General features: G+C 43.9%; 1 protein-coding gene across 4 annotated transcripts in view; it reads right to left on the reverse strand.

Annotated features, from left to right (window-relative positions):
- The window catches only part of LOC306920506 (inositol hexakisphosphate and diphosphoinositol-pentakisphosphate kinase 2-like), a 68,081-nt gene extending 49,929 nt beyond the window's left edge, over window positions 1-18,152 (reverse strand). For 3 of the 4 annotated variants that reach the window (XM_079497303.1, XM_079497301.1, XM_079497302.1), the window contains exons 1-9: window positions 18,010-18,152; window positions 14,751-15,403; window positions 12,737-12,932; window positions 11,386-11,476; window positions 10,567-10,652; window positions 8,489-8,643; window positions 3,393-3,494; window positions 1,689-1,850; window positions 554-675 (exon numbers count right to left, since the gene is read on the reverse strand). In XM_079497303.1, coding sequence (XP_079353429.1) covers window positions 554-675; window positions 1,689-1,850; window positions 3,393-3,494; window positions 8,489-8,643; window positions 10,567-10,652; window positions 11,386-11,476; window positions 12,737-12,932; window positions 14,751-14,897 — 1,061 coding nt within the window. In that variant the 5' untranslated portion in view covers window positions 14,898-15,403; window positions 18,010-18,152. The remainder of the gene's footprint in view (window positions 1-553; window positions 676-1,688; window positions 1,851-3,392; window positions 3,495-8,488; window positions 8,644-10,566; window positions 10,653-11,385; window positions 11,477-12,736; window positions 12,933-14,750; window positions 15,404-18,009) is intronic. The other variant, XM_079497300.1, reaches the window with a different exon arrangement.
- Window positions 18,153-27,172: the final 9,020 nt, after the last annotated feature.

The following is a 27,172-nucleotide window of genomic DNA, read 5'->3' on the forward strand; positions in this document are numbered from 1 at the left end:
TGTCTGGCAGCCAAATCTTGCGATACCCCCGGAACAGAAACGATACCTGCTGCTGTTTAAATCCTCAAATAAAATGATGTACTGTGCACCCTGTGCACATCGAAAAGCAAGTGATTAGAAAACAAGCTGTGATATGTCTTCTTTCATGTTATGAGCTGGTCAAGCTTGCTCCATTCACTGCTTTGTATCATGTAACTTCCGGTGCGAGATTTGGCTCCCATGAAAGTGTCATGGCGCAGCACAGTCATGTGACCATGACACTTCCTTCTCTAAGCTTCCTTGATGTAGTCCAGGAAGTAAGTGAGCCCAGTGTCCATGACATCAGAGACACTGGGCTCACTGCCAAAATCTAAAATATCTAAAACCACATATTACACACATAAAGACCCCCAGGAATGTGTTCTAAATCTTCTAAACCTCATTAACATATATTTTTTTGCAAAATGCGTGAAGTGTGAAGATGATTTGTCAATGTAATGCCTGTCCCAGGCCTATAGAGACAGGGCTATAGATCCCCCAGTGTAGAACATAGAGCAAGGATAGATAAAGGTACCCCAAGATCTTGGCACAGTCGTCGTAGTACTTCATGGAGTTCTTCACAAAACTGAAGCCGTTGACGTCACACACGTAGGAGTGTCCGTTGGCTCGAAGGAGGTCAAATCCACACACAGTTTGCTGCGGTGAGGACAGGTGAAGACTTCTTTTAGTATTAACCCATTTAGACCTGAGCTAGATTCTACAAAATGTCTTCTAAATCCTTACAGTTTTCTGAAAAACCTCTGTTTCTATGTCAGTGGTTTCTATCTATCTACAATTTCATGTCAAGGACCCCTAAAAATTATATACAATCGGCCGCCGACCCCCATCTGAAAATGTTGTTCCAGGGACCCCCCAGAAGCAAAGATATGAGTTAAAATTTTTCGCTGTGAACGAATATATTAAAAGATCTGCACTAATTTTCTTTTTTACTCATGATGCACTCATTTTTTTTAAATAGCAGACCTACAAGCTCGTAGCGGCACTCAGTGCTGCGCTATGAGCTTGTACAGTAGATCTGCTATTTTTCAATAGCTAAAGTATAACATAATGCTTAACCAAAGACTGCCAGCCTACATAAAACAAACAAAAAACATCCAGGTTCCAGGGGTTAAAATGGAGTTTTGGGTTTGTCAGATAAAATAAATATCAAACATTGAAATATTAACTTAAAAACTGTCTGGGGGTGAAACACAAAAGCCTAAGTCGAATTTAAAATGACTCCAAACATTAACTTGGACTGCCACCCCTAATAGCAGCTTTTCAGTGCCTTATGCCAGCTCTAGACGACATTTTTGAATGGCAAAAACAATATTGTGTAAAATATATATATATTTTTTCATTTATTTTTTTCATTACGTCAATTACGTCAACGGGAGTGCTGGATTTTGACGTTAATTACATCAATAACGGGAGTCCAAGGGTTAATATAGCATTGCAATCATTTTACCAACTTTATCCATTTAAAGGTTGGATATTCAAAAACAGCAGATCTACAAGCTCACAGACCCTTTTCCCACCATTGTTGAACCGGTCCCGTTCTTAGTCCATGAGCCAGAGCTCCAAAACTGGAACGTGAATTACGAATTATGAGTGTGCAAAACCCTACCTATATTAAATCGTTTGTAGGGTCAAAATAAAATGGATCTTACCTTAAAGGCCATGCAGACCTTGCGGGCCACCAGTTTCTCCATGGCCGTCAGCATGACTGGGTAGCGGATCTCCTTCCCCTCGCTGTCCCGTTCCACCTTCCCGTCCAACGCAGGAGACTTCCTGGCCTCGGCATGGGCGTAGTCCGGCCCCACAGTGTACACCTGGAGGTCACACGCACCATGTTTTATCAATTATATATATATATATATATATATATATATATATATATATATATATATATATATATAAAGCGTATAATTTACATGTACAAGTTCACAACGCGTCATGTTGTGAGCATTGTGATCGGCTATTTTCACTGTTGTTAATGTCCTCTGTACCTTCTATCAGAACCCTAAGGTCTCTGGCCCTCATAATGTCCACTGTACCTTCTATCAGAACCCTAAGGTCTCTGGCCCTCATAATGTCCACTGTACCTTCTATCAGAACCCTAAGGTCTCTGGCCCTCATAATGTCCACTGTACCTTCTATCAGAACCCTACTCTGGCCCTCATAATGTCCACTGTACCTTCTATCAGAACCCTAAGGTCTCTGGCCCTCATAATGTCCTCTGTACCTTCTATCAGAACCCTAAGGTCTCTGGCCCTCATAATGTCCACTGTACCTTCTATCAGAACCCTACTCTGGCCCTCATAATGTCCACTGTACCTTCTATCAGAACCCTAAGGTCTCTGGCCCTCATAATGTCCTCTGTACCTTCTATCAGAACCCTAAGGTCTCTGGCCCTCATAATATCCTCTGTACCTTCTATCAGAACCCTAAGGTCTCTGGCCCTCATAATGTCCTCTGTACCTTCTATCAGAACCCTAAGGTCTCTGGCCCTCATAATGTCCTCTGTACCTTCTATCAGAACCCTAAGGTCTCTGGCCCTCATAATGTCCTCTGTACCTTCTATCAGAACCCTAATGTCTCTGGCCCTCATAATGTCCACTGTACCTTCTATCAGAACCCTAAGGTCTCTGGCCCTCATAATGTCCACTGTACCTTCTATCAGAACCCTAAGGTCTCTGGCCCTCATAATGTCCACTGTACCTTCTATCAGAACCCTACTCTGGCCCTCATAATGTCCACTGTACCTTCTATCAGAACCCTAAGGTCTCTGGCCCTCATAATGTCCTCTGTACCTTCTATCAGAACCCTAAGGTCTCTGGCCCTCATAATGTCCACTGTACCTTCTATCAGAACCCTACTCTGGCCCTCATAATGTCCACTGTACCTTCTATCAGAACCCTAAGGTCTCTGGCCCTCATAATGTCCTCTGTACCTTCTATCAGAACCCTAAGGTCTCTGGCCCTCATAATGTCCTCTGTACCTTCTATCAGAACCCTAAGGTCTCTGGCCCTCATAATGTCCTCTGTACCTTCTATCAGAACCCTAAGGTCTCTGGCCCTCATAATGTCCTCTGTACCTTCTATCAGAACCCTAAGGTCTCTGGCCCTCATAATGTCCTCTGTACCTTCTATCAGAACCCTAATGTCTCTGGCCCTCATAATGTCCACCTTCTATCAGAACCCTATGGTCTTTGGCCCTCATAATGTCCTCTGTACCTTCTATCAGAACCCTAAGGTCTTTGGCCCTCATAATGTCCACTGTACCATCTATCAGAACCCTAAGGTCTCTGGCCCTCATAATGTCCACCTTCTATCAGAACCTAAAGTCTCTGGCCCTCTTAATGTCCTCTGTACCTTGACGTCTGTGCCGTCGGTGGGCATGAACTCTTCATAGATGTAGGAGCCCGTCTTCCGCACGTTGCTCTCCGGTGAGTACACGCTGCTACGGCTCCCAATCTGAGCAAGCGGCCAGCATTAGCCAAGCGAGAGAAGGGGGAGAAAAAACACAAAGAAGAATGACACGGGTATCATCAACTGCCAGGTGAAATAAGCGCTCTCCGTTGGGCATCTGTCCCCCGTATTTTATTTTGAGTGGCGCAACCACTCCTATAGACAGCTGTGTGTGTTATGTCTGGATGTTCCGGGGACCCCCTTACGGTAACTCTTTAATTTCACAACCGTTTCGGAAGCGGGCCGGTTCACCGGAACCAGGCCGGCAAACTGGTCGCGTTCCTGTTGGTCTGGGACTTCTGGGGACCCCCAGGGACCCCCACACAGAGTTGCACCACTCACTTCACATTTTTTCTATAATTATATATTTTTGTATTATTATTATTTTTTTTTTAACGTGTATGTTTCTCTGTCACAACCTCCCGGCCGTTGTTTGCGTTTGTTTCCAACATTCTTTTGTTGGTTCAATCACTGTGTTTTGATAACATTAGCCGCTGTTGTAAGGCACTCCAAGGTATATTATGGCGACGCAGCCTTTCAGGGCTTAGGAGGCACTCCCATTGGCTTAGGTGGAGTATGGGTTTCAGACTCGGCAGCCAATCAAGACTAGGTCGTCAAAGCCAACCCGAGAGAAAATAGGTCCAGGTTTCACCTGGCAAAAATCCGGATAGAGTGAAACATAATGAGTAGCAATCACTGTAGTAGTAATGTTGGTGACACCCTCTGGTCTGTCTATGGTATGTTAGAGCTGGTGACACCCTCTGGTCTGTCTATGGTATGTTAGAGCTGGGACCCTCTGGTCTGTCTATGGTATGTTAGAGCTGGTGACACCCTCTGGTCTGTCTATGGTATGTTAGAGCTGGTGACACCCTCTGGTCTGTCTATGGTATGTTAGAGCTGGTGACACCCTCTGGTCTGTCTATGGTATGTTAGAGCTGGTGACACCCTCTGGTCTGTCTATGGTATGTTAGAGCTGGGACCCTCTGGGACCCTCTGGTCTGTCTATGGTATGTTAGAGCTGGGACCCTCTGGTCTGTCTATGGTATGTTAGAGCTGTCTATGGTATGTTAGAGCTGGGACCCTCTGGGACCCTCTGGTCTGTCTATGGTATGTTAGAGCTGTCTATGGTATGTTAGAGCTGGTGACACCCTCTGGTCTGTCTATGGTATGTTAGAGCTGTCTATGGTATGTTAGAGCTGGGACCCTCTGGGACCCTCTGGTCTGTCTATGGGATGTTAGAGCTGGGACCCTCTGGGACCCTCTGGTCTGTCTATGGTATGTTAGAGCTGGGACCCTCTGGTCTGTCTATGGTATATTAGAGCTGGGACCCTCTGGTCTGTCTATGGTATATTAGAGCTGGGACCCTCTGGTCTGTCTATGGTATGTTAGAGCTGGGACCCTCTGGTCTGTCTATGGTATGTTAGAGCTGGGATTCACAGAATTCAGCCAGTTTGAAACAAAACCACAAAAGTACCGCCCCACATATTTATGTGGCCAACATTTTGTCAACGCAAAAATAAAGAAAACAATGTCGAACGATATTTCTATGCATATTATAGACTTTTTGATACAGAGACAGTCATGGCGGCAAGACTAACTGTTCAGGAGACATACTAACTAGAGCATGTCTGAAATAAGTGTCAGAGCTGAAATCGACATGTAAATATGAAATAAATGCTTAAACATGTAGCTAGGTGTAATGTTAGGTGAACCTTTCAAGCCTGTTTTCTCAACTAGCTGTTTCTCTGCAAGACATTACTCTATAAGCCATATCTCCAAAACTGGTGGGTCAAACTGAACAACCAATATGAAAATTTGAAGCTATGATTCCCCAATTTCATATGACTATAGAGATACTGTGTAACGATTTTGTTTTTCAAAAGTCTGCCTCCTGGTGGCGCTATAACAGGCCATTCTGGAAAATTTGGGGCAGAGGTTCATCGTTGGCATCTAGGGAGTGTGTGCAAAGTTTGGCATCGACCGGGTTAACGGTGCTGGAGATTAGCTGTACACACACGGACACACAGACGGAGTGCAAAACATACTCTCTCCCCATGCCTTTGGCCTGGTGGAGACAAAAATTGTGCCATTTTATCATGATTATTAGTGAGGACCTATATGAAGATAAATTGAAAAGTGGTCCTTTCATTTATATGATTGACCACATCATAATTATGAATTATGAACGCATTCTGACCTTGATAGGATACAGTATAGTACAGTAGTACATAGGTCTTCCCCAGGGCTATAAATTCTCCTTGTTTCTTCGCTAAACACAGAATATCATCTGCGTAAATAGCCAATCTACAAGCTCACACCACGTTGCAGGCTGTGAGCTTGTAGATGTGCTATTTTCCCAGATGGTTTGCCACATAATAGGGACACCTCGGGTTCAATGGGTTAAACCCGGCTCAGACAGTGCCAGATCTGATATTGAGCACAGTTTGATGCTTTGTCCTGGGGAGTATAATCTGTGTACATTCACAACCAAAAGGCTGTGTCCCCTCGTTTCAATCATTGGAGTATAATCTGTGTACATTCACAACCAAAAGGCTGTGTCCCCTCGTTTCAATCATTGGAGTATAATCTGTGTACATTCACAACCAAACGGCCGTGTCCCCTCGTTTCAATCATTGGAGTATAATCTGTGTACATTCACAACCAAAAGGCCGTGTCCCCTCGTTTCAATCATTGGAGTATAATCTGTGTACATTCACAACCAAAAGGCCGTGTCCCCTCGTTTCAATCATTGACAGTATGACCTCATTTCCTTCCTCCCCACCAGTGTTGTTTTTGGCAGCAAATTTAGATTTTTAGTTTTAGTCATAGTTTCTTGAATAGTTTTCTATTTCATTTTAGTCACCTGGAATGCTTTAGTGTTGGTGTAGTTTTAGTCGACTAAATAACATAAAACTTTAGTTGACTAAATCTACGCTGCGACGCGTTGTGAGCTTGTAGATTCCCTCACATTACTGAATTGGACAAACTTAAATTCAAATACTGTAAGACACCCATAACAACAAAGAAAACCGCTCCTTCATCCTGACTGCCATTCCATTGGTTCCTCCTAAGCCATGTTATTTTATTGTGTTGTGTTTATTTTGACGGGACACTGCATATTAATGAACAATACAATCAATGTAATGCAAATACACCGGATTTAGCAAAGATGCTAATTTACAGTCCCCAGTCCCCACAAAAAAAAACTAAAAACAACCAGACAATAGAGCAATAATACCAGAGTACATTTACATTATATGTAATGAAAATGTAACATTTTTAGGATTGTATTGATGCCATCTTCTTTATTTGGTCTGCGTCGGCTAAATGCCTAAATTGTCTAAATTGTGTCACATAGGAGGGCTGCTCAGAAACGAGAATAATATTATTTTCTATTAACACGAGAACTTCGTACTGCGCTGCAAGCTTGTACATCTGCCATTGTTTGGTGATTGGTGAACCAATATTCTCCAGCAGTCGCTCCATGCACGCCCACCCCTCTAGACCAGAAAGCACACTGGCTGGGCCAGGCTACCCGCCCCTCTAGACCAGAAAGCACACTGGCTGGGCCAGGCTACCCGCCCCTCTAGACCAGAAAGCACGCTGGCTGTGCCAGGCTATCCACCCCTCTAGACCAGAAAGCACACTGGCTGGGCCAGGCTACCCGCCCCTCTAGACCAGAAAGCACACTGGCTGGGCCAGGCTACCCGCCCCTCTAGACCAGAAAGCACACTGGCTGGGCCAGGCTACCCGCTCCTCTAGACCAGAAAGCACACTGGCTGGGCCAGGCTACCCGTCCCTCTAGACCAGAAAGCATGCTGGCTGTGCCAGGCTAACCCGCCCCTCTAGACCAGAAAGCGTGCTTGGCTGGGCCAGGCTACCCGTCCCTCTAGACCAGAAAGCACGCTGGCTGGGCCAGGCTACCCGCCCCTCTAGACCAGAAAGCACGCATGGCTGGGCCAGGCTACCCACCCCTCTAGACCAGAAAGCATGCATGGCTGGGCCAGGCTACCCGCCCCTCTAGACCAGAAAGCACACTGGCTGGGCCAGGCTACCCGCCCCTCTAGACCAGAAAGCACACTGGCTGGGCCAGGCTAGCCGCCCCTCTAGACCAGAAAGCACGCATGGCTGGGCCAGGCTACCCGCCCCTCTAGACCAGAAAGCACGCATGGCTGGGCCAGGCTACCCGCCCCTCTAGACCAGAAAGCACGCATGGCTGGGCCAGGCTACCTGCCCCTCTAGACCAGAAAGCACGCATGGCTGGGCCAAGCTACCCGCCCCTCTTGACCAGTGAGCACGCATGGCTGGGCCAGGCTACCCGCCCCTCTAGACCAGAAAGCACGCTGGCTGGGCCAGGCTACCCGCCCCTCTAGACCAGAAAGTATGCATGGCTGGGCCAGGCTACCCGCCCCTCTAGACCAGAAAGCACGCTGGCTGGGCCAGGCTACCCGCCCCTCTAGACCAGAAAGCACGCATGGCTGGGCCAGGCTACCTGCCCCTCTAGACCAGAAAGCACGCTGGCTGGGCCAGGCTACCTGCCCCTCTAGACCAGAAAGCACGCTGGCTGGGCCAGGCTACCCGCCCCTCTAGACCAGAAAGCATGCTGGCTGGGCCAGGCTACCCGCCCCTCTAGACCAGAAAGCACGCTGGCTGGGCCAGGCTACCCGCCCCTCTAGACCAGAAAGCATGCTGGCTGGGCCAGGCTACCCGCCCCTCTAGACCAGAAAGCACGCTGGTGGGCCAGGCTACCCGCCCCTCTAGACCAGAAAGCACGCTGGCTGGGCCAGGCTACCCGCCCCTCTAGACCAGAAAGCACGCTGGCTGGGCCAGGCTACCCGCCCCTCTAGACCAGAAAGCACGCTGGCTGGGCCAGGCTACCCGCCCCTCTAGACCAGAAAGCACACTGGCTGGGCCAGGCTACCCGCCCCTCTAGACCAGAAAGCACACTGGCTGGGCCAGGCTACCCAGCACTAAGCCGACGTAGGAAAGCGAGCACAGACCTTTCTGAAGAGACGCTGGCTGCCGCCTCCAGCTGAGGTGGGATAGTAGATGTAGACGTTGTGGTCCTCTGCACACACAGGCTTCTCCACGAAAGGCTTGGGGAACACGTCTCCATTCACCTCCACCTGGTCCTCTCCTTCCACCAGGTTACACTCTGACAGCACACACGCATGTGAGCACACACACACACACACACACACACACACACACACACACACACACACACACACACACACACACACACACACACACACACACACACACACACACACACACACACACACACACACACACACACACACACACACACACACACACACACACACACACAGCGTTACCAGCTTAAATCAACATCATAAAAGGTAGTACGGTCGACACACACCAAGAAACAAATGTCAGCAGGTTTATTTCTCTATTTCATCGGGACAAACGTTTCTTCTAACTGCCTTCTTCAGTGTGTGCACTTAGTTACTTTCCACCCCTGAATATACACCGTCATGATGACACTTTAAACATTTTGTGTTTAGTCTCGAGCGCTTCTTCACCGGCTGTGACCGGAGACTCCTATCAGGGAGGGGGAGGGGGGAGAGGGGGAGGGGGACGGACACACGCAGTCCCTCGCAGGACTTCCAAGCAACATGCGGATCAGTGATGGAATGCCAAAGCCATCATGTCCCAGAACTCAGCGAGTAGCGTTCATACAGTAAACGGGAACCCCTTTTGGTGTTTTAAGCATTATGTTATACTTTAGCTATTTGAAAAATAGCAGATCTACAAGCACTGCTAGCTTGTAGATCTGCTATTGTGAAAACGTGGCGCAAATCTTTGAATATATATTCTTTCAGAGCGAACGTTTTTAACTCAAATCTTTGCTTCTGGGGGGGGGGGGGGGGGCAGTCCCTGGAACAGATTGGGGTCGGCAGCCAATTACATATAATGTTTGGGGTCCTTGACAGGAAATAGACCGTTTTCAGAAAACGGTCATGATTTAGAAGACATTTTGTAGAATCTGGTCTCAGTCCTAAATGGGTTAAGACACTATATTTATACCGAGACCTGAATAAACCACGGTTTCTTAAAATGATAGCTTCAGGACTTCAGGAGGAAGTTGCATGGACAAAAGGCTGACATGAGGCTGCTTTCCTCCGCAGACTCTGTTTATCTGGAGAGAACAAAAGGTCACACTCTTTAAAACGACAGAGTGAAGACTAACTTTACATTGTCTTTCTCGTCTGGATAATGTCAGCCACACAGTCCGGAATAAAGCCGGAAATCATAACTTTTCACCTGGGTCTCCAGCATGGGAGACCAAATGTCTACCATTCATTCAAGTAGCAGTAGTAGTACTCTTTCCACTTGGAATCCTGACCTGAAAATGTATTTGCTGTTTACCAAAGAACTGGAGAGATGGGGAGACCTGTGTAACTGAACAACACTCAAGGCCTAGTCATACCGTTTCGGTGGTCACCTCATCACCTAAAACTGTGACTATGACTATAGGCTTTTAGAATACACCGCTATTTAACAATAATTATGCCTTTGACGTGTATACACATCTTTAGAATCAAAACCACAGGGTGTGACTGCGAAGGACGTGTCTTTAGGTCTTTTTTTATTGATATATTTAATTTAGTTTTAGTTTTTTCTTTTTGGTTGGCCTCTCCTTCTGCAGCGTACCCCTTGTGTTTCGCGCATGCGCACTACCGTTCACTTCCTTGTTTACGGCTCCAAAAGCATGGCTCATATCTCCTAATCTAGGGAACTCTCCATGGTTTTCACCAGGACAATGTTCTGTCTTCATTTCTGACTTCAACATGCCTCTCGTTTGGAATATTAACGCTTCTAGAGAGACTTTAGCGTGACCAGCACAAGGTAAGAATGGAACATTATGCCTCCCGGTTTTGGGGGGGAACGGAAGGGGACACACACATTTTAACCCCTTATACTGCCTTTTAAATGAACACTCAGGATCTCCCAGAGCCTAAAGCCCAGAGTGAACAAAATGGCTGAGTGAGTGAGTTATGTGCCAAAGGCCGAAACAATAGCATGCCTGGTAAACAATGCCATATTGACTGACCGTCTGGGTTATCTGGGTCACGGTTCAACACTGCATAGCGTGGCAGATCAATCCCCTCTTCTTGCAGGATACGATACACTTCCCTCCTAAAATAGAAAGTCACACACACACACACACACACACGGTGATGTTTGTGATTGTGCGAAGAAAGCAGATCTACAAGCTCACAACGTGCAGCAATGCGACCCGCTGTGCGCTTGTACATGTGCTAATTTTGCCCATTTTGATGTACAGCAAAGTATCTCCTGTCGTGGGGCCTAATCAGGCACTGTTATTGCCAGGTTCTGTATGTTTGTAGGATATTGGTTTCAGGTTGGTTCATTATACTGAAAGCAATAGTATACAAACATTTTCAATTATTTACAACTATTTACTCATAAATAGTTAGTTATATAATTAAAGGACCACTTCACCACTTTTCAACCTATCTTCATTTAAATAGGTCCTCACTAATACTCATGATAAAATGGCACAATCTTTTTCTACTCAGTCTGTGTCTCATAGGAGGGCTGTGGCCAGTTCAGAAACCTGTCCACTAGTGACATCATCAATGGGGAATCCAAGCTAATAGAAACTGCAGGCTTTCTAGTCCTGAAAAGTTGCAATGCGAAAATGGAAGCCATCGTTCTCATGATAATACAAATCTAAACATTTTTGTAAAAAAATATATATATCTGCCCAATGATGATGTCACTGGTGGATGGGTTTCTTTAAGATCAAGTATAAATTAGGTACAATTAGGTGCAATTATAAATTAGGTACAGGTCAAACAAAAAGAACAAGAGAAGCCTGTACATAGTTATTATGGTCATACTGTACCTGTCCTGTATGTAATACTGCATATTTAGGTCATTGATGAGTAGAGGGTTTCGGAGTTTGGCATAACTCACAGCCTTATCCAGCGGGAATCCTAGAACAATGCGGCAGAACAATTCAAGTGTTTTAGTAAAAACCCAAAACTAATCCATCCTGACAGATATATGTATTAAATACTACAATTTTCATTTCATGCTGATTTTTTTTAGCATTAAAGCTGCTATAAGCAATAATATGTCAAACTTTTAATGAGCTTTTTTTATATTTATTTTTTGCCTGCAATGAGTAAAACGCTCCCAAAAGCAAGCTGTCATTGGTCGAAAAAACCTGGTCGAAATGACTAACCAATCAGGAAGTAGACAAGCAAATCGACCAATGACAAAGCTTCTAGGAAAATCTTTGAATGCAAATTGCGGCCCCTAGATGTGTCACAGAGACAAAAAGAAATGTGGGAGCGTTTTACTCATTAATGGCTGTCTGAATACAAAAAAAGAAAGTAATTAAAACGTTGACATATTATTGCTTATAGCAGCACAAATACCCGAAAAGGCGATCACATTTAAATTAGATCTCAACAGAAGCAGGGGTGAGAAAGTTCTTAGTTTCATACACATACATTAAAAGTAGGCATGTAGCGATATATATCGTAGATCGATATATATCGATATTAATCGCGACGATATGAATCGATTTATTGAAATTCTTTAGGGGGGCTAGTGAATTATGGTGTGTGATGTGAAAAGTGAGCTTTAGCTTTGAGCTTTGAGCTTTTTGGAGAGAAATGAGTCACTTTCTGTAGTAGAGCACTGTCGAGGGGAGCTGTCTGTGACTGTGCCCAGGTGATGATGGTCGTTGATGCTCATCAAGGAAGGCAATTATGTTTCTGCACTGTCAAAAGTAATGCTACTTCTTTTGCAATGTAGTTAAATAAAACAATGTGAAAAAAGCTCGGGGGAAGATAAACTATATAACATTTTAAAAAACGGTAATTTTTCTGGAAAATATTTTTTGTTTAAAATATCGTGAAAAATCGTTACATGGCTAACTAAAAGTACAAAAAGATCTCCCAAAGCAAACAGAGTGGCATTCTGTAGTCAGACAGAATGAAGCTGTCATCAGACAGACACTACATTGTGTGTATGCGTGCATGACATGCATGGCCAGGCAATTGTTTATTATGAATTGAATGCCGTCTATGAGGCACATTCTTTGTGTTATACACTACATTGTGACAATGTCAGTTCATTGGCCTGTGCTTTTTTGCACATTCCCAACGCATGGGAGCACAATACTTATAAGTTGTCTGTATTGTGATTATGCAATGAGTGTGCGTGCATGCAAGCGTGCGTGCCACCTTTGGAGTGGAAGGAGATGAGGCAGTCACACAGAGGCCATTTGTCCACAGGCTCGTTGAGGATCACGTCCTCTGGGAAGATGACCACGGTGATGTACTCGAACCTGCACAGCCTCTCCAGGATCTGGGTCATCGGCTTGGACTTGGACTTCTTCATCATGCAGCAGATCCCCATGACAATCTGCCGCTCTGGGGGCTGGACACGCACACGCACACACGCACACACAGTCACACACACACACAGTCACACACACACACTTTTTAATCAGTAAAATCTTTTCAATTCCCTTCCCTAAACATTATGTCCGCCAGCAGAAGGCCGGGGTAAGAGATTAATCAGCTATATCTTGCGCCACCACTTACTAAACTTATTTGCCATTCTTTTACTATTTTAAGACATTTTAAAATAGTTCAAATAACTTATCTAACAAGCTCACAACGTGTCGCTGTAGACTGGCTAGTTGAACTATTTTAAAATATTAGGACTGTTTTTTAGGCTGAAGCCACTCTTGCAAACCGCTACAGCAATCAGCCAGGAATGGATTACAGTGAATATTGTCCCAATCCGTCAATGACAACTATGTTATTATTATCGTTTTTGTGAATGCATTACAGCAGAGTACAGCAGACCTACTGTACTCCCGGACTACAGTATTATGAAAGAGTGGCCTGAGAGAGAGAGAGAGAGAGAGAGAGAGAGAGAGAGAGAGAGATATGGGGGTGGGGGGGGGGGGGGGGGAAGCTAATGCAATCTCAACAAAAGTGCCATCTACAGCTGCTCATGCCAGGAGTTAGATACATCTGCAGCCTCCTAAAAGAGAACGCCATGCTATACTGTGTTGATGCTGCGCCAATTCCAGGAACAAATACATACAAGTTCAAGTACTGAATCCAGTCAGAACAAAATAATACTACGTTTTGTTTTAAAGGCAACGGCTGGCGGAGATAAGCGCTCAATGTAGCAGTGCACCTTTATTGTTTTAGATCTGCTAGTGATATGGCTGCTATCTATGATGTTGACAAGAGTTTCAATACAATTCCTAGCAACAATAGAATGATGATGATCATCTATAACAGTGGATTTCAACCGGTTTCATTCCAAGGCCCATTATTTATTCAGCTTTTGAGCCACGGACCACCATTTGATGAGGTTTAGCCTCTCAGACCCAAAACTAAAAAATATTTTGTTGTCGTTGGATAGGATTTTGTCTACAATTCCATGCTTTTGGCAAACGTTTATCAAAATAACAATTTGGTTGAACAAAAAGTTAGAATATGTAGATAACATGTTTCTGCCTGACACCGGGGATACATTACAGTGGTTTTCAACCAGTGGTCCTTGAGGGGGTTCCAGGTGGTCCCCAGCTAAATGATGGAGAGTTGGTAACCAAATGAACCCTTATAGAACTCTTTGGTTTTATTTTACGCTCTCAAGAGATACATTATTGTTAAACATCTGCATTATTTAATTTACAAGACTATACAATTTAGAGAATGTAGAATAATTGTCATTTTTATTAACGTTTGCCTGTTGTCTCTCTTAATGGTACCAACATCAATACAGAACGTTTTGGGTCAGAGAGGCTAAATCTCATCAAATGGTGGTTCCGTGGCTGAAATGCACAATAAAGGATTGTCCTTGATAATGTAGGGGTGATAATAATTATATTTAGGAACCAAATGGACCCTTATGGGTCTGTAATGCAGAGAATGTACGTTCCATTTGTACACCCTCAGAGTTACATCAACATTCATTTTACAACAATGTATTGGGGGTCCCAGAGATAGAAATGCCATTAAATAGGGGGCCGTAGCCTAATTCAGGTCAAACCGGGGGGTCCTAGAGCCGAAAAAATCTTCTCTCAAGGGGGTCCTTGGCAAGTATTTTCAAATGGGGGGGTCCGCAGGCTAATGAGTATTATTATGGGGGTCCTTGACATGAAAAAGTTTGGGAACCACTGGTATATAGCTAGAAAGGAAGAAAAAAACAAAACAAACAAACGTCCTGCCGTACCGAGTCAGTGTCGTCCTCCTCCTCGTACAGCTCCATGTCCGTCCTCATGCTGTCCTCCAGTCCCTCGCTGTCATCGTCCTCGCAGCCCACGAAGAATCTGGGAGCGCCACGCCGCTGGCTCTCGCCCGGCCCGTCGGCCTCTGACATCACAGTCCCCGACGACAGCGGCCTTCAGGATCCCACCGCTCCATCACACGCCGCCAAACACACTGCCGGGGGGGGGGGGGGGGGGGGGAGGGCGTGACGCCCCGGGGTGGCGAGGGGGAGAGCGGTTTAAGGGGGTTTTCACTCTGAGAAGGCCTGCATGGGAGACAGGGCTGGGTTTAAAAATCCGAGGGAGGTGGATGTTGGCCAGTAGCAGAGGAGGGGAAACGATCAAGGTTTTTTGGGGGAGGAGAGTATTGCTAATGCAGGGGTGGCGGACAGGGGATTCAAGGGGGTTATACGTTAAAAACTTCACGGGAGATGAGATGAGAGAGGGAGTGATGATGGTGCTGATAATGGTGAGGCCTCTCTGGGGTGCTGTCGTCGCTCCTACGGTGTCTCATTCATCATCAGGTTCCATCTTAGATTACGGGCTTGGGTTACTCCGGCGGCATCTTTCAGAAGCAAGCTAGAGGTGAAATGACTCCAACTATCTGATGACAGCAGTCCTAGAAAAGACAAGCGTCAGAAAAACATTATAATGATACTGTAGTAATAATAATAGGTTTTATTTTCACTGGTTCGTTTTTTCGATGACCCTTCCTAAATAAATAAGCTTCATTGTCAGTTTTATTCCGTTTCATTTTCCCCTCCCATTTTCCCCCTCTTCTTCAAGTGTAGTCGTTAAGCTTATTCCCCATCATGTACTGTACATTTTCTGCCTACGCCTACAGCTGGTCAGCCACGCCTCTCCTACGATACTAGTGTTGATTTTGTCGACTAAAACTAATCGACGAAAAATATCCGTTGACTTCTATGACTATATACTGTATATAATTATATTGACACTTTCGTCAACAAACTAAAATGTTAGGGAGAAGAGAGAACGAAAAGACAAGTCATATTATGCTTGCTGAAAATAGCCGATCTCAGAGCCCACAGTTGACTTTAATCTTATGATATTTAGTTGACTAAAACTAGACTAAAACTAAAACATTTCCGTCGACTAAAATGCGACTAAAACTAAATGTATGCAAAAGACTATGACTAAAACTAAATCAAGATTTTCCTGTCAAAATCAACACTGTCCGTCCGATACGCATGAACATACACATGACAGCGAGGAGATTCATCACGAGTGTGTAAGGCATGTGGAGGAACATGCCATACACTATCTATTCAGTTCATGTCACTCACTCATACTCAAGTGTGTGTGTGTGTGTGTGTGTGTGTGTGCGCGTGCATGCGTGTGCGTGTGTGTACTGTGCAGTGAAATCAATGTTGCTTGCTGCGACATGCTCTCTGACATAACATGACGTGACCAGCACTGTTCTCCGATTCCTGATTGTGTAAAAAATAATTTAATAAGAAAAGCTAGCTAAACATTGACTTGAAGCGCACGCTATGAATACAGAGTTGGTTGTACTATCATGCGACGGACGGGTCAAATAACAGCAGAACAAAACGCTTACACAGAGAGCAGCAATAGTATTGGGGAATATAACACCACTACACACACACGGCATCAAAAGGTCACAATGTGGGAAAAACAATGTTTCAGAAAGCGTCCTAAACATAGAGCTCTCTGTGCAGACGCTCTTCATCTTAATCCATTTAGACCTGAGGACGATTCTACAAATGCCTTCTAAATCCTGACAGTTTTCTGAAAGACCTATGTTTATATGTCATTCGTTCTCAAACATTTTCATGTCAAGGACCCTCAAAGAACCCTCAAGGACCCTCCAAAATATATGTGTCTTTGGCCGCCGATCCCCCATCTGAAAATATGTTGTTCCAGGGACCCTCCCCAGAAGCAAAGATTTGAGTTAAAAATGTTCTAAAAGAATATATTCAAACATTTGGGCCACATTCTCACGATTTTAAAAAAAATAGCATACCTACAAGCTCGTAGGGCGGCATCACGGCTTCCAAATGCTCGACATGGGGTTCGACAATTCCAATCATTAAATGTCTCACATTGAAATGGTAATACTTGATTCGATCTTGAAACTTTCGTGCAGGGATGAAAGCTCTCTCCCCCTCATCTCGGTGTAGAGACTTAATTTAAAGTAAAACTGTTTCCATGCTTAAGTGGATTACTGTGCAGCTTTGCAGCCCGAAGCTTACCCTCCTCTATTACACCTGTTTACTATGGATAGCATGGCCCTTTGAGTGAAGCGTGACCTTCTGTTTATGAGCCATTAAACCGGCTGTCGCTGCAGACACTTCAAGCATTTGGTACTTTTAAAACACTTGGAATTATTACTGCATGGTATAGACTGCTCCTTAAGGATGCATGCATGCAGCTGTTTTGCAGAACTGCAACTGACAGCATTAGAGATTCTCAAATCAACTACAAACACCAGCTCTGTTCAATAAACAACAGCATTAGAGATTCTCAAATCAACTACAAACACCAGCTCTGTTTGTGTTCAATAAACTGACAGCATTAGAGATTCTCAAATCAACTACAAACACCAGCTCTGTTCAATAAACAACAGCATTAGAGATTCTCAAATCAACTACAAACACCAGCTCTGTTCAATAAACTGACAGCATTAGAGATTCTCAAATCAACTACAAACACCAGCTCTGTTCAATAAACAGCAGATTGCAATTTTGTCCCCAGTTGAAGATGATTGTATTTCCCCATGAAAAATAGAATGATGGTAATTACATAATTGTGTGTGTGTGTGTGTGTGTGTGTGTGTGTGTGTGTGTGTGTGTGTGTGTGTGTGTGTGTGTGCGCGTGTGTGTGCGCGTGCGTGCGTGCGTGTGCGCGCATCTTTACCAACATTGGGTATCTTTCCATATAAAACATAATTTGCATGTGGGGGAAATGTTAAGTGTAGTAATATATTTATAAATATATTATACCCATAGAAGAGGATATGCCAGATTAGCTCATGTTAGCTTAGCATTGAGTGGAGCTGCTGCCTCGGCTGTGTAAACAAGTATTTCAGTCAGAGCCATTTTATGTGTATTTGCAGCTCATTCGGAGTTTGTGTTGCTCTGCATAATGTTGTGTCGGACAGGCTGAGTCTAGATGGTGTGGTCTGGATGACTGACAGACGACCTGAAATGAGAAGAATATGGAAAAATCACTGTAACTTACCGCGAGCCGCCGGCTGCTTGTGTTGACATCAGTTCTCTCTCTGGGTCTCTATCTCTCTGTCTCTCTCTATCTCTCTGAGTATCTCTCTCTCTCTCTCTCTCTCTGAGTGTCTCTCTCTGAGTGTCTCTCTCTCTCTCTCTCTATCTCTCTATCTCTCTCTCTCTCTCTCTCTCAGTGTCTCTCTCTCTCTCTCTCTCTCGACAGCTTGCTGTGAAACCAACCTTATTTTTTGTATTATTTTTTTATTTCCCCAGTTGAAGTTCGAATTGCAAAGATCAACGTGTAATTCAGCCAATTGAAAATGACTAACTAGTTCAAGAAGGCGTGATCTCAGAGCGTTTAAGCCAATAGGGGAACGATGTCTACATTATGTCCACAATTTAATGACAACCACCGCAAGTAAAAGAAGATCTTTGGCGCCCTCTTCCGCTCACAATCAGGCACACCATGGACTTTGAACAAATTATAGGCCTAATAATAATCAAATCAACTGGGAAACCTTTCGCTTTGAATTTTGTCAGAAACACTTCCGTAGCTCCTCACTGCCTGCATCACTACCACTTTCCACACAGGCATTGACCATAATAATATGGAGGTCTTAACGAAGACCTTTTTTCAATTTTACAGAACGAAAATACATCGCATGGATGCAACTGGGACGTATCCTCAGTGATGTATCCCAAGGTCATCGGGGTTTCGGGTCTCGCGAACATCACTCGGGTGACCCAGCCGGGGTGATCAAGTCCCGACTTACGTCCCAGTAGCTACCCTCGATCAAACCCACTAAGTCCAGGGCCACACAATCTGTTGGAACCACTCCGGAACTATGCCGGGACTGAGAGGTACAATTCTGATTGATTGATTGATTGAAAATTGTATTAACAGTTTGCAGAATTACAGTACATTTCAAGCACAAACTCAATACAAAGGCTGTTAACTGTGAGTGGACGACCCAATTAAGCATTACACTTGTTTACAACAGGGTCCACCATGTTCAATTCATCAAAACATTAAGAGACGTACAAATAGACACTTCTATATAGACAAAGAACAGTACAGGAATTCATCATAATGGAGGTAAAAAGGGAAAAGAAACATATACAGTGAGGGGAAAAGGGGGGGGGGGGGATTCAGATTTTACGGGGGCCAGTTTCGAATTGCAGCCATCCGTAGGTGCCCTTTGAGAGCGGTTTTGAAGGAGTCAAGGGATTTGCATGTCTTAATGACTGTTGGTAGGGCGTTCCACATTTTGGTGGCATAGGAGCGAAAAGAATTTAGTCCCTTGTTTGTGCCGAATCTGGGTTGAACATGGTTCGTTGCACTCCCTCTGGTGTTGTGGGTGTGGACTTCGTTAACATTAAGGAAGTATTTACACAGGTACATGGGTATCTTGGTGGAGTATCGAATCTTGTGGACCAGACCCATTGCAAGATGCTGTACTCTGTCGCCGACCCTAAGCCATGCCAGTCTGTCAAAGTGGGCAGGGGTGAGGTGGGTTCGGGGGGTGAACCGTGAGGCCAAGTAGGAGCCTGACCAGTTTGTTTTGGGAGGTCTGGAGCCTAGTTTTAAGGGCCTTTGAGGTGCTGTGGTACCAGGAGGTGCATGCATAGTCAAAGAAGCCTTGTACAAGGGCTCCTGTTAAGGTCTTCAAGGTGTTTTTGTCGACCAGTGAGGAGATCCTGTAAAGGAATCTTGTTCTTTGGTTGACTTTTTTTATTACGTTGGTGGCCATTTTATCACCGGAAAAATTAGCCTCCAGGATGGAACCTAGGTAGGTAATTTCATCTTTACGTGTGATAACATTGTCACCCACTCTAACCAAGAAGCCATTTGCCTTGCTGAGATTACTATTAGATCCAAAGAGAATTAAGCATTACACTTGTTTACAACAGGGTCCACCATGTTCAATTCATCAAAACATTTAGAGACGTACAAATAGACACTTCTATATAGACAAAGAACAGAACAGGAATTCATCATAATGGAGGTAAAAAGGGAAAAGAAACATATACAGTGAGGGGAATTGCAGCCATCCGTAGGTGCCCTTTGAGAGCGGTTTTGAAGGAGTCAAGGGATTTGCATGTCTTAATGGAGGGACTAGGCTCTGTGGGTTGCCTCCTGTCCGGGCCCCTCCTACGTCTACCAGGTCCTCTCCTGCTCTCACCAGGAGTACAGCGAGGACCTGTGCGTTGCACCAGACTCCCAGCACCAGACACTTCATTCAGGAGTGGTGGATTCTTGAGCCGCAATGGTCCTGCAGGTAACAAGACAACTCACCCTTTTTGCATCTCCAAGTGAGTTGTCCGGACATCTCACCCCGAAAGTCCGGACAACTCTCTTCACTTTCGGGGACGAGCTGTCTTCACTTTCGGGCACTTTCGGGGTGAGTTGTCTTCACTTCCGGGGTGAGTTGTCTGACTGAATATGTACCCTTTGAGCTCTTTTATATACTTTACTGAATATTTCACAAGAATACTTTACTGAATATTTCACAAGAATACTTTACTGAATGTTTCACAAGAATATAACACAAGAGTCAAATGTACGGTCAAAATCATTTTGTACAAAGAAAAACATCAGTTTGTACAACAAATATAGAAAAATGTTGTCATATCTAAAAACATCAGTTTGTACAAAAAATATAGAAAAAAATATATAGAAAAAAGTTGTCATATCTAAAAACATCAGTTTGTACAAAAATATAGAAAAAAGTTGTCATATCTACAAAAACACTGTTTCAGTGATAGAAGAAAAAAGTTATTTAAAAATGATTTGCAGTGACTTTGGGACAAATGGCAGCATTAATGTTTAAATAGTATACAGTATACAGGGCGTGTCAATATTGCTTTGCTATTCAGATGTAATTCAGTCAGTAAGTAGGTCTATTAGAACTGTGTTCATTGGGAGTGCAGTCTTAATTAGCAACTTTGTACAGCTGTGAGACTCTGCCTTTGAAGCGCAAACATTATCCCCAAACGATCCCCCCACCCCCCATGTCCCCTTCAATGCTGCATAGAGAGAGAGAGTGAGAGAGACACTCCTCCTTACTTACAACAGGGTCCACCATGTTTCACCGGATTTTACTGTTAAATAAATAAATAATTAGCGCGTGACTGCGCACGTCTGTAGGAACCGATAGTTAGAACCGAAATTGAATTACTGTAATGGGTACCATGGAAAGTACAGACAACTCACCCCGCAATGTCAGAAAGTGAAGACAACTCACCGGGGTGAGTTGTCCGGACTTTCGGGGTGAGCTGTCCGTCTTCTCCCTTTACCAACTCGCCCAACTTGCCCCAGTGGAAAGTACAGACAACTCACCCCGCCATGTCAGAAAGTGAAGACAACTCACCGGGGTGAGTTGTCCAGTATTCGTTCTGCAGGCTCCACCGCTGGGCAACGGTAGTACTGCAGGCTCCACTTGCGGCTCGAATGGCCCTCCTAAAGGCCTCATCGAAGGTTTTTGGGCTTCCTCCTCACGGAGGATGCAGGCTGGGGCGCTAACCCCGCTACTGCTCCCGGGGTGCCGTCTACATTCCGGCTGTCACCCGTCTCTCCGGTGGTCACCAGACTATACCTGGTTGTCACATAGTCTATTTCTATGAGTCACTATAAATAGAATACCTCAGTCTGTCAGAACGAAAATACATCGCATGGATCGCATGGACGTATCCTATTCCTCAGTGATGTATCCCAAGGTCATCAGGGTTTCGGGTCTCGCGAACATCATACCCCTCACTCGGGTGACCCAGCCGGGGTGATCAAGTCCCGATTTACGTCCCAGTAGCTACCCTCGATCAGACCCACTAGGGAAAGACCAGGGCCACACAATCCGTTGGAACCACTCCGGAACTACTATGCCGGGACTGAGAGGTACAATTCTGGCATTCTTACAAATTATTGATTAATAATTAATTAATTAGTGCATTCAAATTACCCATCCACTTGGGAAAATGCGAAAACTCACATCAAGTATTTTTCTCTCAGAAACCGTCGGAGCTCCAACACTTATTGGAGGGGAGGTTCATAATAATTATTCAAATGAATGTAATAAATAATTATATCAGTCGGCCTCATGGTGGCGCTATAACAGCCCACTTTACATTTCGCCTTATAACTCTTGAACCGTAGGTCGCAGCGCGACGCGTTGTGATGTTGTAGATCTGATATTTTCGCTATTTTTGTCCAAAAGTGCCCTCTTACGGGATTTTTTTCAGGCCCTGCCTCTCTAACACTAAGGGTCGTTTGCACCAAGAAAGATTAAGCCTTAATCTGGTTTAAATCAAGGTTCATCTATTAATCAAGTTGCACCAAACTTTAAACCTAGTTTTCACTAATCCGGTTTAGTTTTAAACCATCCTTTTAATCTTGGTTTTGTTTTTTTAATCTTGGTTTTAATTTTCACAGTAAACCTGGATTAATGTCAATCCTGTTGCACCACTACTTTAAACTTTGATTTAAGTATCAATAAGGGATTAATTCTAAACCAGCAGGAGAGGAGGTTTAAATGAAAACAACATGCTTATACGTCTGTTGGTTTTTTTTTTAGCGAGCGAGACGGTTTTTATTATTATATATATTTTTGCTGCAGGCACTATAATTTAATTTAAACATTCTCAAATATGAATTAAATAGTAACGCTAATGATGCTCACGACTGCTGCTGTTTATTTACAGCGCAAAACCAAGATGGCGGACACACAACAAAGTTTAATCCATGAATTAATCACAGTTTAAAGTTTTAATCACAGTTTAATGGATTTTAATCACAGGTTAATGATTTAATTACAGATCTGTTAAGCAATGCTTAAAATTAAGTGGTGCAACACAACTCGAATTAAAATTAATCCTTGATCAACAAATCCTTGATTAACACTAAACTAAGCTTTATTTAATCTTTCTTGGTGCAAACGACCCTTAGTCTAAGTAAGTCTCTCTAACACTCTCTGCACGTACCTGACCTAGAACAGGCCCTGGCATCCAGAGGCGAATACCAGAAGGTATGTAAATAATAAATAGTATTGTTGTATTTTATACTTTGAAAAACTATCTGCAACACATGGGGTAGTGCTGCATGGGTAACCATGGGGTTGAATATCTCTCTGCCCATTTAGGTAGTTTATATTCATATTCAATTTAATTTCTCACCATGACACCAACCCACCTATGTATGACATGTTACTAATAACCATATAAACATAAACATTCAATCCTCAAAAGTAAAAGAAATCTCCCTATGCTGAATTGTCTGAACTCCCAGACAAAGGTGGTGTCCTTTTCTGGTATACAATACAGTATCAGGTTAAAGGACCACTTCACCACATTTCAACCTACCTTGGTCTGTGTCTTATAGGAGGTTCTTCTAGGGATTCACATTTCTGTTGGTAGGGCGTACATTCCACATTTCAGTGGCATAGGAGCAAAATGAATGTAACCCTCTTGTTTGACAGCAGGATCTATCATCAGTGTTGACTTGAGTAGGCTAAATTCATGTTTTTTGTTTATTTCAGACTTGGTTTAGTTTAGTTTGCTCCAAGCTTACAACGCAAGGTGTTGTGAGCTTGTAGATCTTCTATTTTCAGCTAATGTTCCTATAGGGATGCTAGGTTCCATGAGCGTACCCTCTGTAGTAACTCTGAGGAACCCCTAGGGGGTCCTGGACCCCCTGTTGAAGAATGATCTAGGTGATGTGACTTGTTATTGAAGTGCTTCATGTCAGACACGCGTATTTGGTCCAGAATAGTACTGCATTTAGTGCATTAGTAGTTTTACCCCTGAAATGAGCCTGAGGTATAGCAGCCACTTGCCCACTTTGGGAGTTTATTTTACGCCAAAGTTCTTTAATATGATTCATATCTTCTCTCTCTCTCTCTCTCTCCTCTTAACAACTTGAGTTCACAAAGGCCCTCTATAGGCACTGCGAAGCAGCTCACATATGGCTTCCATTTGCCACTAGCAGGAGTGCTCCAACACTCTGGACTGGAACATACAGCAGGGTTTAGGCCAGGACAAGGAGCCTCATTATGCATAATGGATTTCCACAACTCCGTAACCCCTGCCAACCGTAGTCACTGATTGGCTGTTCTGATGCCTGGCCCCTGGTGCTATGATTGGTTCATGCACAACGCTGTCTTGGAGTTGTCCCAGTAGGCTACTGGCTTTCTAAGAAGACCATTGGCTGGCTATACTCGTGTTAAATATTGAAGGATGTGGAGAGAAAAGTTCCCAGAGCTTAGTTCCCACCAAAATGTCAAACTGTCCAGCTGATGGAAACAGACATGCACGCACGCACGCACACACACACACGATTTCTACAATGGATTGCTTCAAAACCTTTTCGGTATTCACAAACAATAATATGAAACACATGCGACAACAGTAGAAAGATCCTTTGACATTGTGGGACACTCCAGATGCCCGAACCACCTAAGCTGGCTCCTTTCCATTCACAGAGGACCTATGTAGGCTACGTATAATAACTGCGTGTATCTGCCCTGACAGATACACGCATTATGATAGTCAATTGTGGGGTGTTAATTTAACTCATTGTCAAAATGGAACGATTGATTTATATCTTTATTTATCATGAAATAAAACATATGTCAATAAAACATACTTTTGGCATTATGCGTGATCTTTCAAAAGTGCTGAAACATTTTTTTTTTAAAGGGCAGATCCATGAGCTCACAACACGTCACATTGTTATGCATAGTGGGTTTGTAGATCTGCAAAAAAACGGTTCATGTGGTTAAAGTGCTAGTCCAGAAAGGCAATATAGACTTCTTTCAGAGGGGTGAGTTTGTGCACCATGCCGCACCACACCACACCACCTATATAGAGTTATGCCCATATAGTGATTGATTGATTGATTGAAAAATGTATTAACAGAATTACAGTACATTTCAAGCACACAACTCAATACAAAGGCTGTTAACTGTGAGTGGACGACCCAATTAAGCATTACACTTGTTTCCAATAGGGTCCACAATGTTCAAATCATCAAAAACATTTAGAGACGTACAAATAGACACTTCTATATAGACAAAGGACAGAACAGGAATTCATCATAAAGGAGGTAAAAAGGGAAAAGAAACATATACAGTGAGGGAAAAAAAGGGGTGGGCGGTGGGGGGGATTCACGTTCAGCTCCGTTCATTTGTTTGTTTTCCTTGGAGGAGCTGCGTTGGGTCCCCAAGTCGGCTCCGTGGCCGTACCTTGAGTTGGCTGTGTGGCCGTGACCATCTCTTGTGTTGCCCTTGTGTTGGGTCCCCAAGTCGGCTCAGTGGCCATACCTTGAGTTGGCTGTGTGGCCGTGACCGTCTCGTGTGTTGTCCTTGCGTTGGGTCCCCAAGTCGGCTCAGTGGCCATACCTTGAGTTGGCTGTGTGGCCGCGACCGTCTCTTGTGTTGTCCTTGCGTCCGTGTTTGAGGGATTCCGATTTTACAGGGGCCAGTTTCGAATTGCAGCCGTCCGTAGGTGCCCTTTGAGAGCGGTTTTGAAGGAGTCAAGGGATTCGCATGTCTTAATGACTGTTGGTAGGGCGTTCCACATTTTGGTGGCATAGGAGCGAAAATAATTTAGTCCCTTGTTTGTGCCGAATCTGGGTTGTACATGGTTCGTTGCATGCAGTGGTTAATGATTCCATTGCTCTAGCAAAGGCAGGCTGCCAGTTGTCTGGCTGCATGGTGGGTAGCAGACATGAGTCTTTTATCAGAGCTATACAAAGTCAAAGTCATACAATTTGTAACACACGTTACGCAGTGAAATTTGTTCTCCGCATTTGACCCATCTCTTGGAGCAGTGAGCCGCAGCCAAGGAGCGGTGAGCTGCAGCCGTGCCGCACTCGGGAATCATTTGATTAGTAGATTTGACCCCCCAATCCAACCCTTTGATGCTGAGTGCCAAGCAGGGAGGCATTGGGTCCCATTTTTACAGTCTTTGGTATGACCCGGCCGGGGATCGAACCCCAACCTCCCAGTTTCTGGTTGAAGTAGGAGAAAGTCTGTTCTGTGCTCTGACATAAGGAAACAGTGTTCCTTCAGCAACACCCCCTGAAACAGGCTCAGATAGATAAACATTCATTCGATTCATGTTCACATACAAAAGTAGGCCATGCATGGATAAATACAATCCCACATGTGGTGGCGATATTATCTATACACAGCCTACCTTTAAATAAAAAAGGTGGGAACTTTTCTAGCTCTTTAGTAATTATAAATTACTTTTTCAAGTCACAATGCCAATTTGATCCAATCAGGAGAGAGAAATCATACGGTATACAGAATAAAGTGCATTTGTTAGTAATTGATTTTCTTCTGCTTCTGTTTTCTTGTTATTTTGTCCATATATTATTTTATTTCCTCTGTGTGATGTGATGTGTTTTATTTTATTTGTAACAGATCTGCATTTTCAATGTTGATGTAATCTTAGATGTTCTTGGAGAATATGCCACTTCTTAAGCCCCTGGGTTTTTTTTAGGCTTTCTCCTTCACATGTTTTAATGACTTTGATTTTTTTTTAAATGTTTTGTAAGTGAAAACAAACAAACTAACAAACAAACAATTGGACAAAAGAAAAGACAGACAAAATTGGACCTGGAACACTATAAATCTGAAGCTAGATCTTTGTGGTGTTCTCTCTCCTGATTGGGTGAAACTGGTATCCTATCCTGACCCGAAAATGTATTTTGCAATCTCTAAAGAGACCGCCTTCACACCCCCTTTAACTATATTGTCCTGTTACAATATATCATACTGTTATGCTGTATGTTATTTTTCCCACAAAGTAACACACACCTTGTGCTATATTCATCAACCAATCATATACCTTGATTATTACGTAACGTTTGCCGTGTTCTTGCAAAACATGCCTTTCCGGCGTGTTCCCGTAAATACAGGCCAAGATAGAAGCCTTATTTATAATGCTGTTAGCTTGAATATAAAGTAGGCTAAACACTCTCAAAGCGTCACTTCATGAAACTATTTGTTTTTCCTGTTAGCTCTGATCCGCTTAAATGCATGACGCCTCCAAGTTCGTGTGAAATTCTCCTTTCCAAAATAAATATGATGAGGTAAGTAGCAGGAACTACTTTGACGCATTTATTTTTAGAGTGACAAGTAACATCTTCCATGAAAAGTTTCAATATACAGAAGTAGGTGAGTAAG

This window comes from Electrona antarctica, assembly GCF_951216825.1.
Source record: "Electrona antarctica genome assembly, chromosome: 3".
NCBI classification, from domain to species: Eukaryota; Metazoa; Chordata; class Actinopteri; order Myctophiformes; family Myctophidae; genus Electrona; species Electrona antarctica.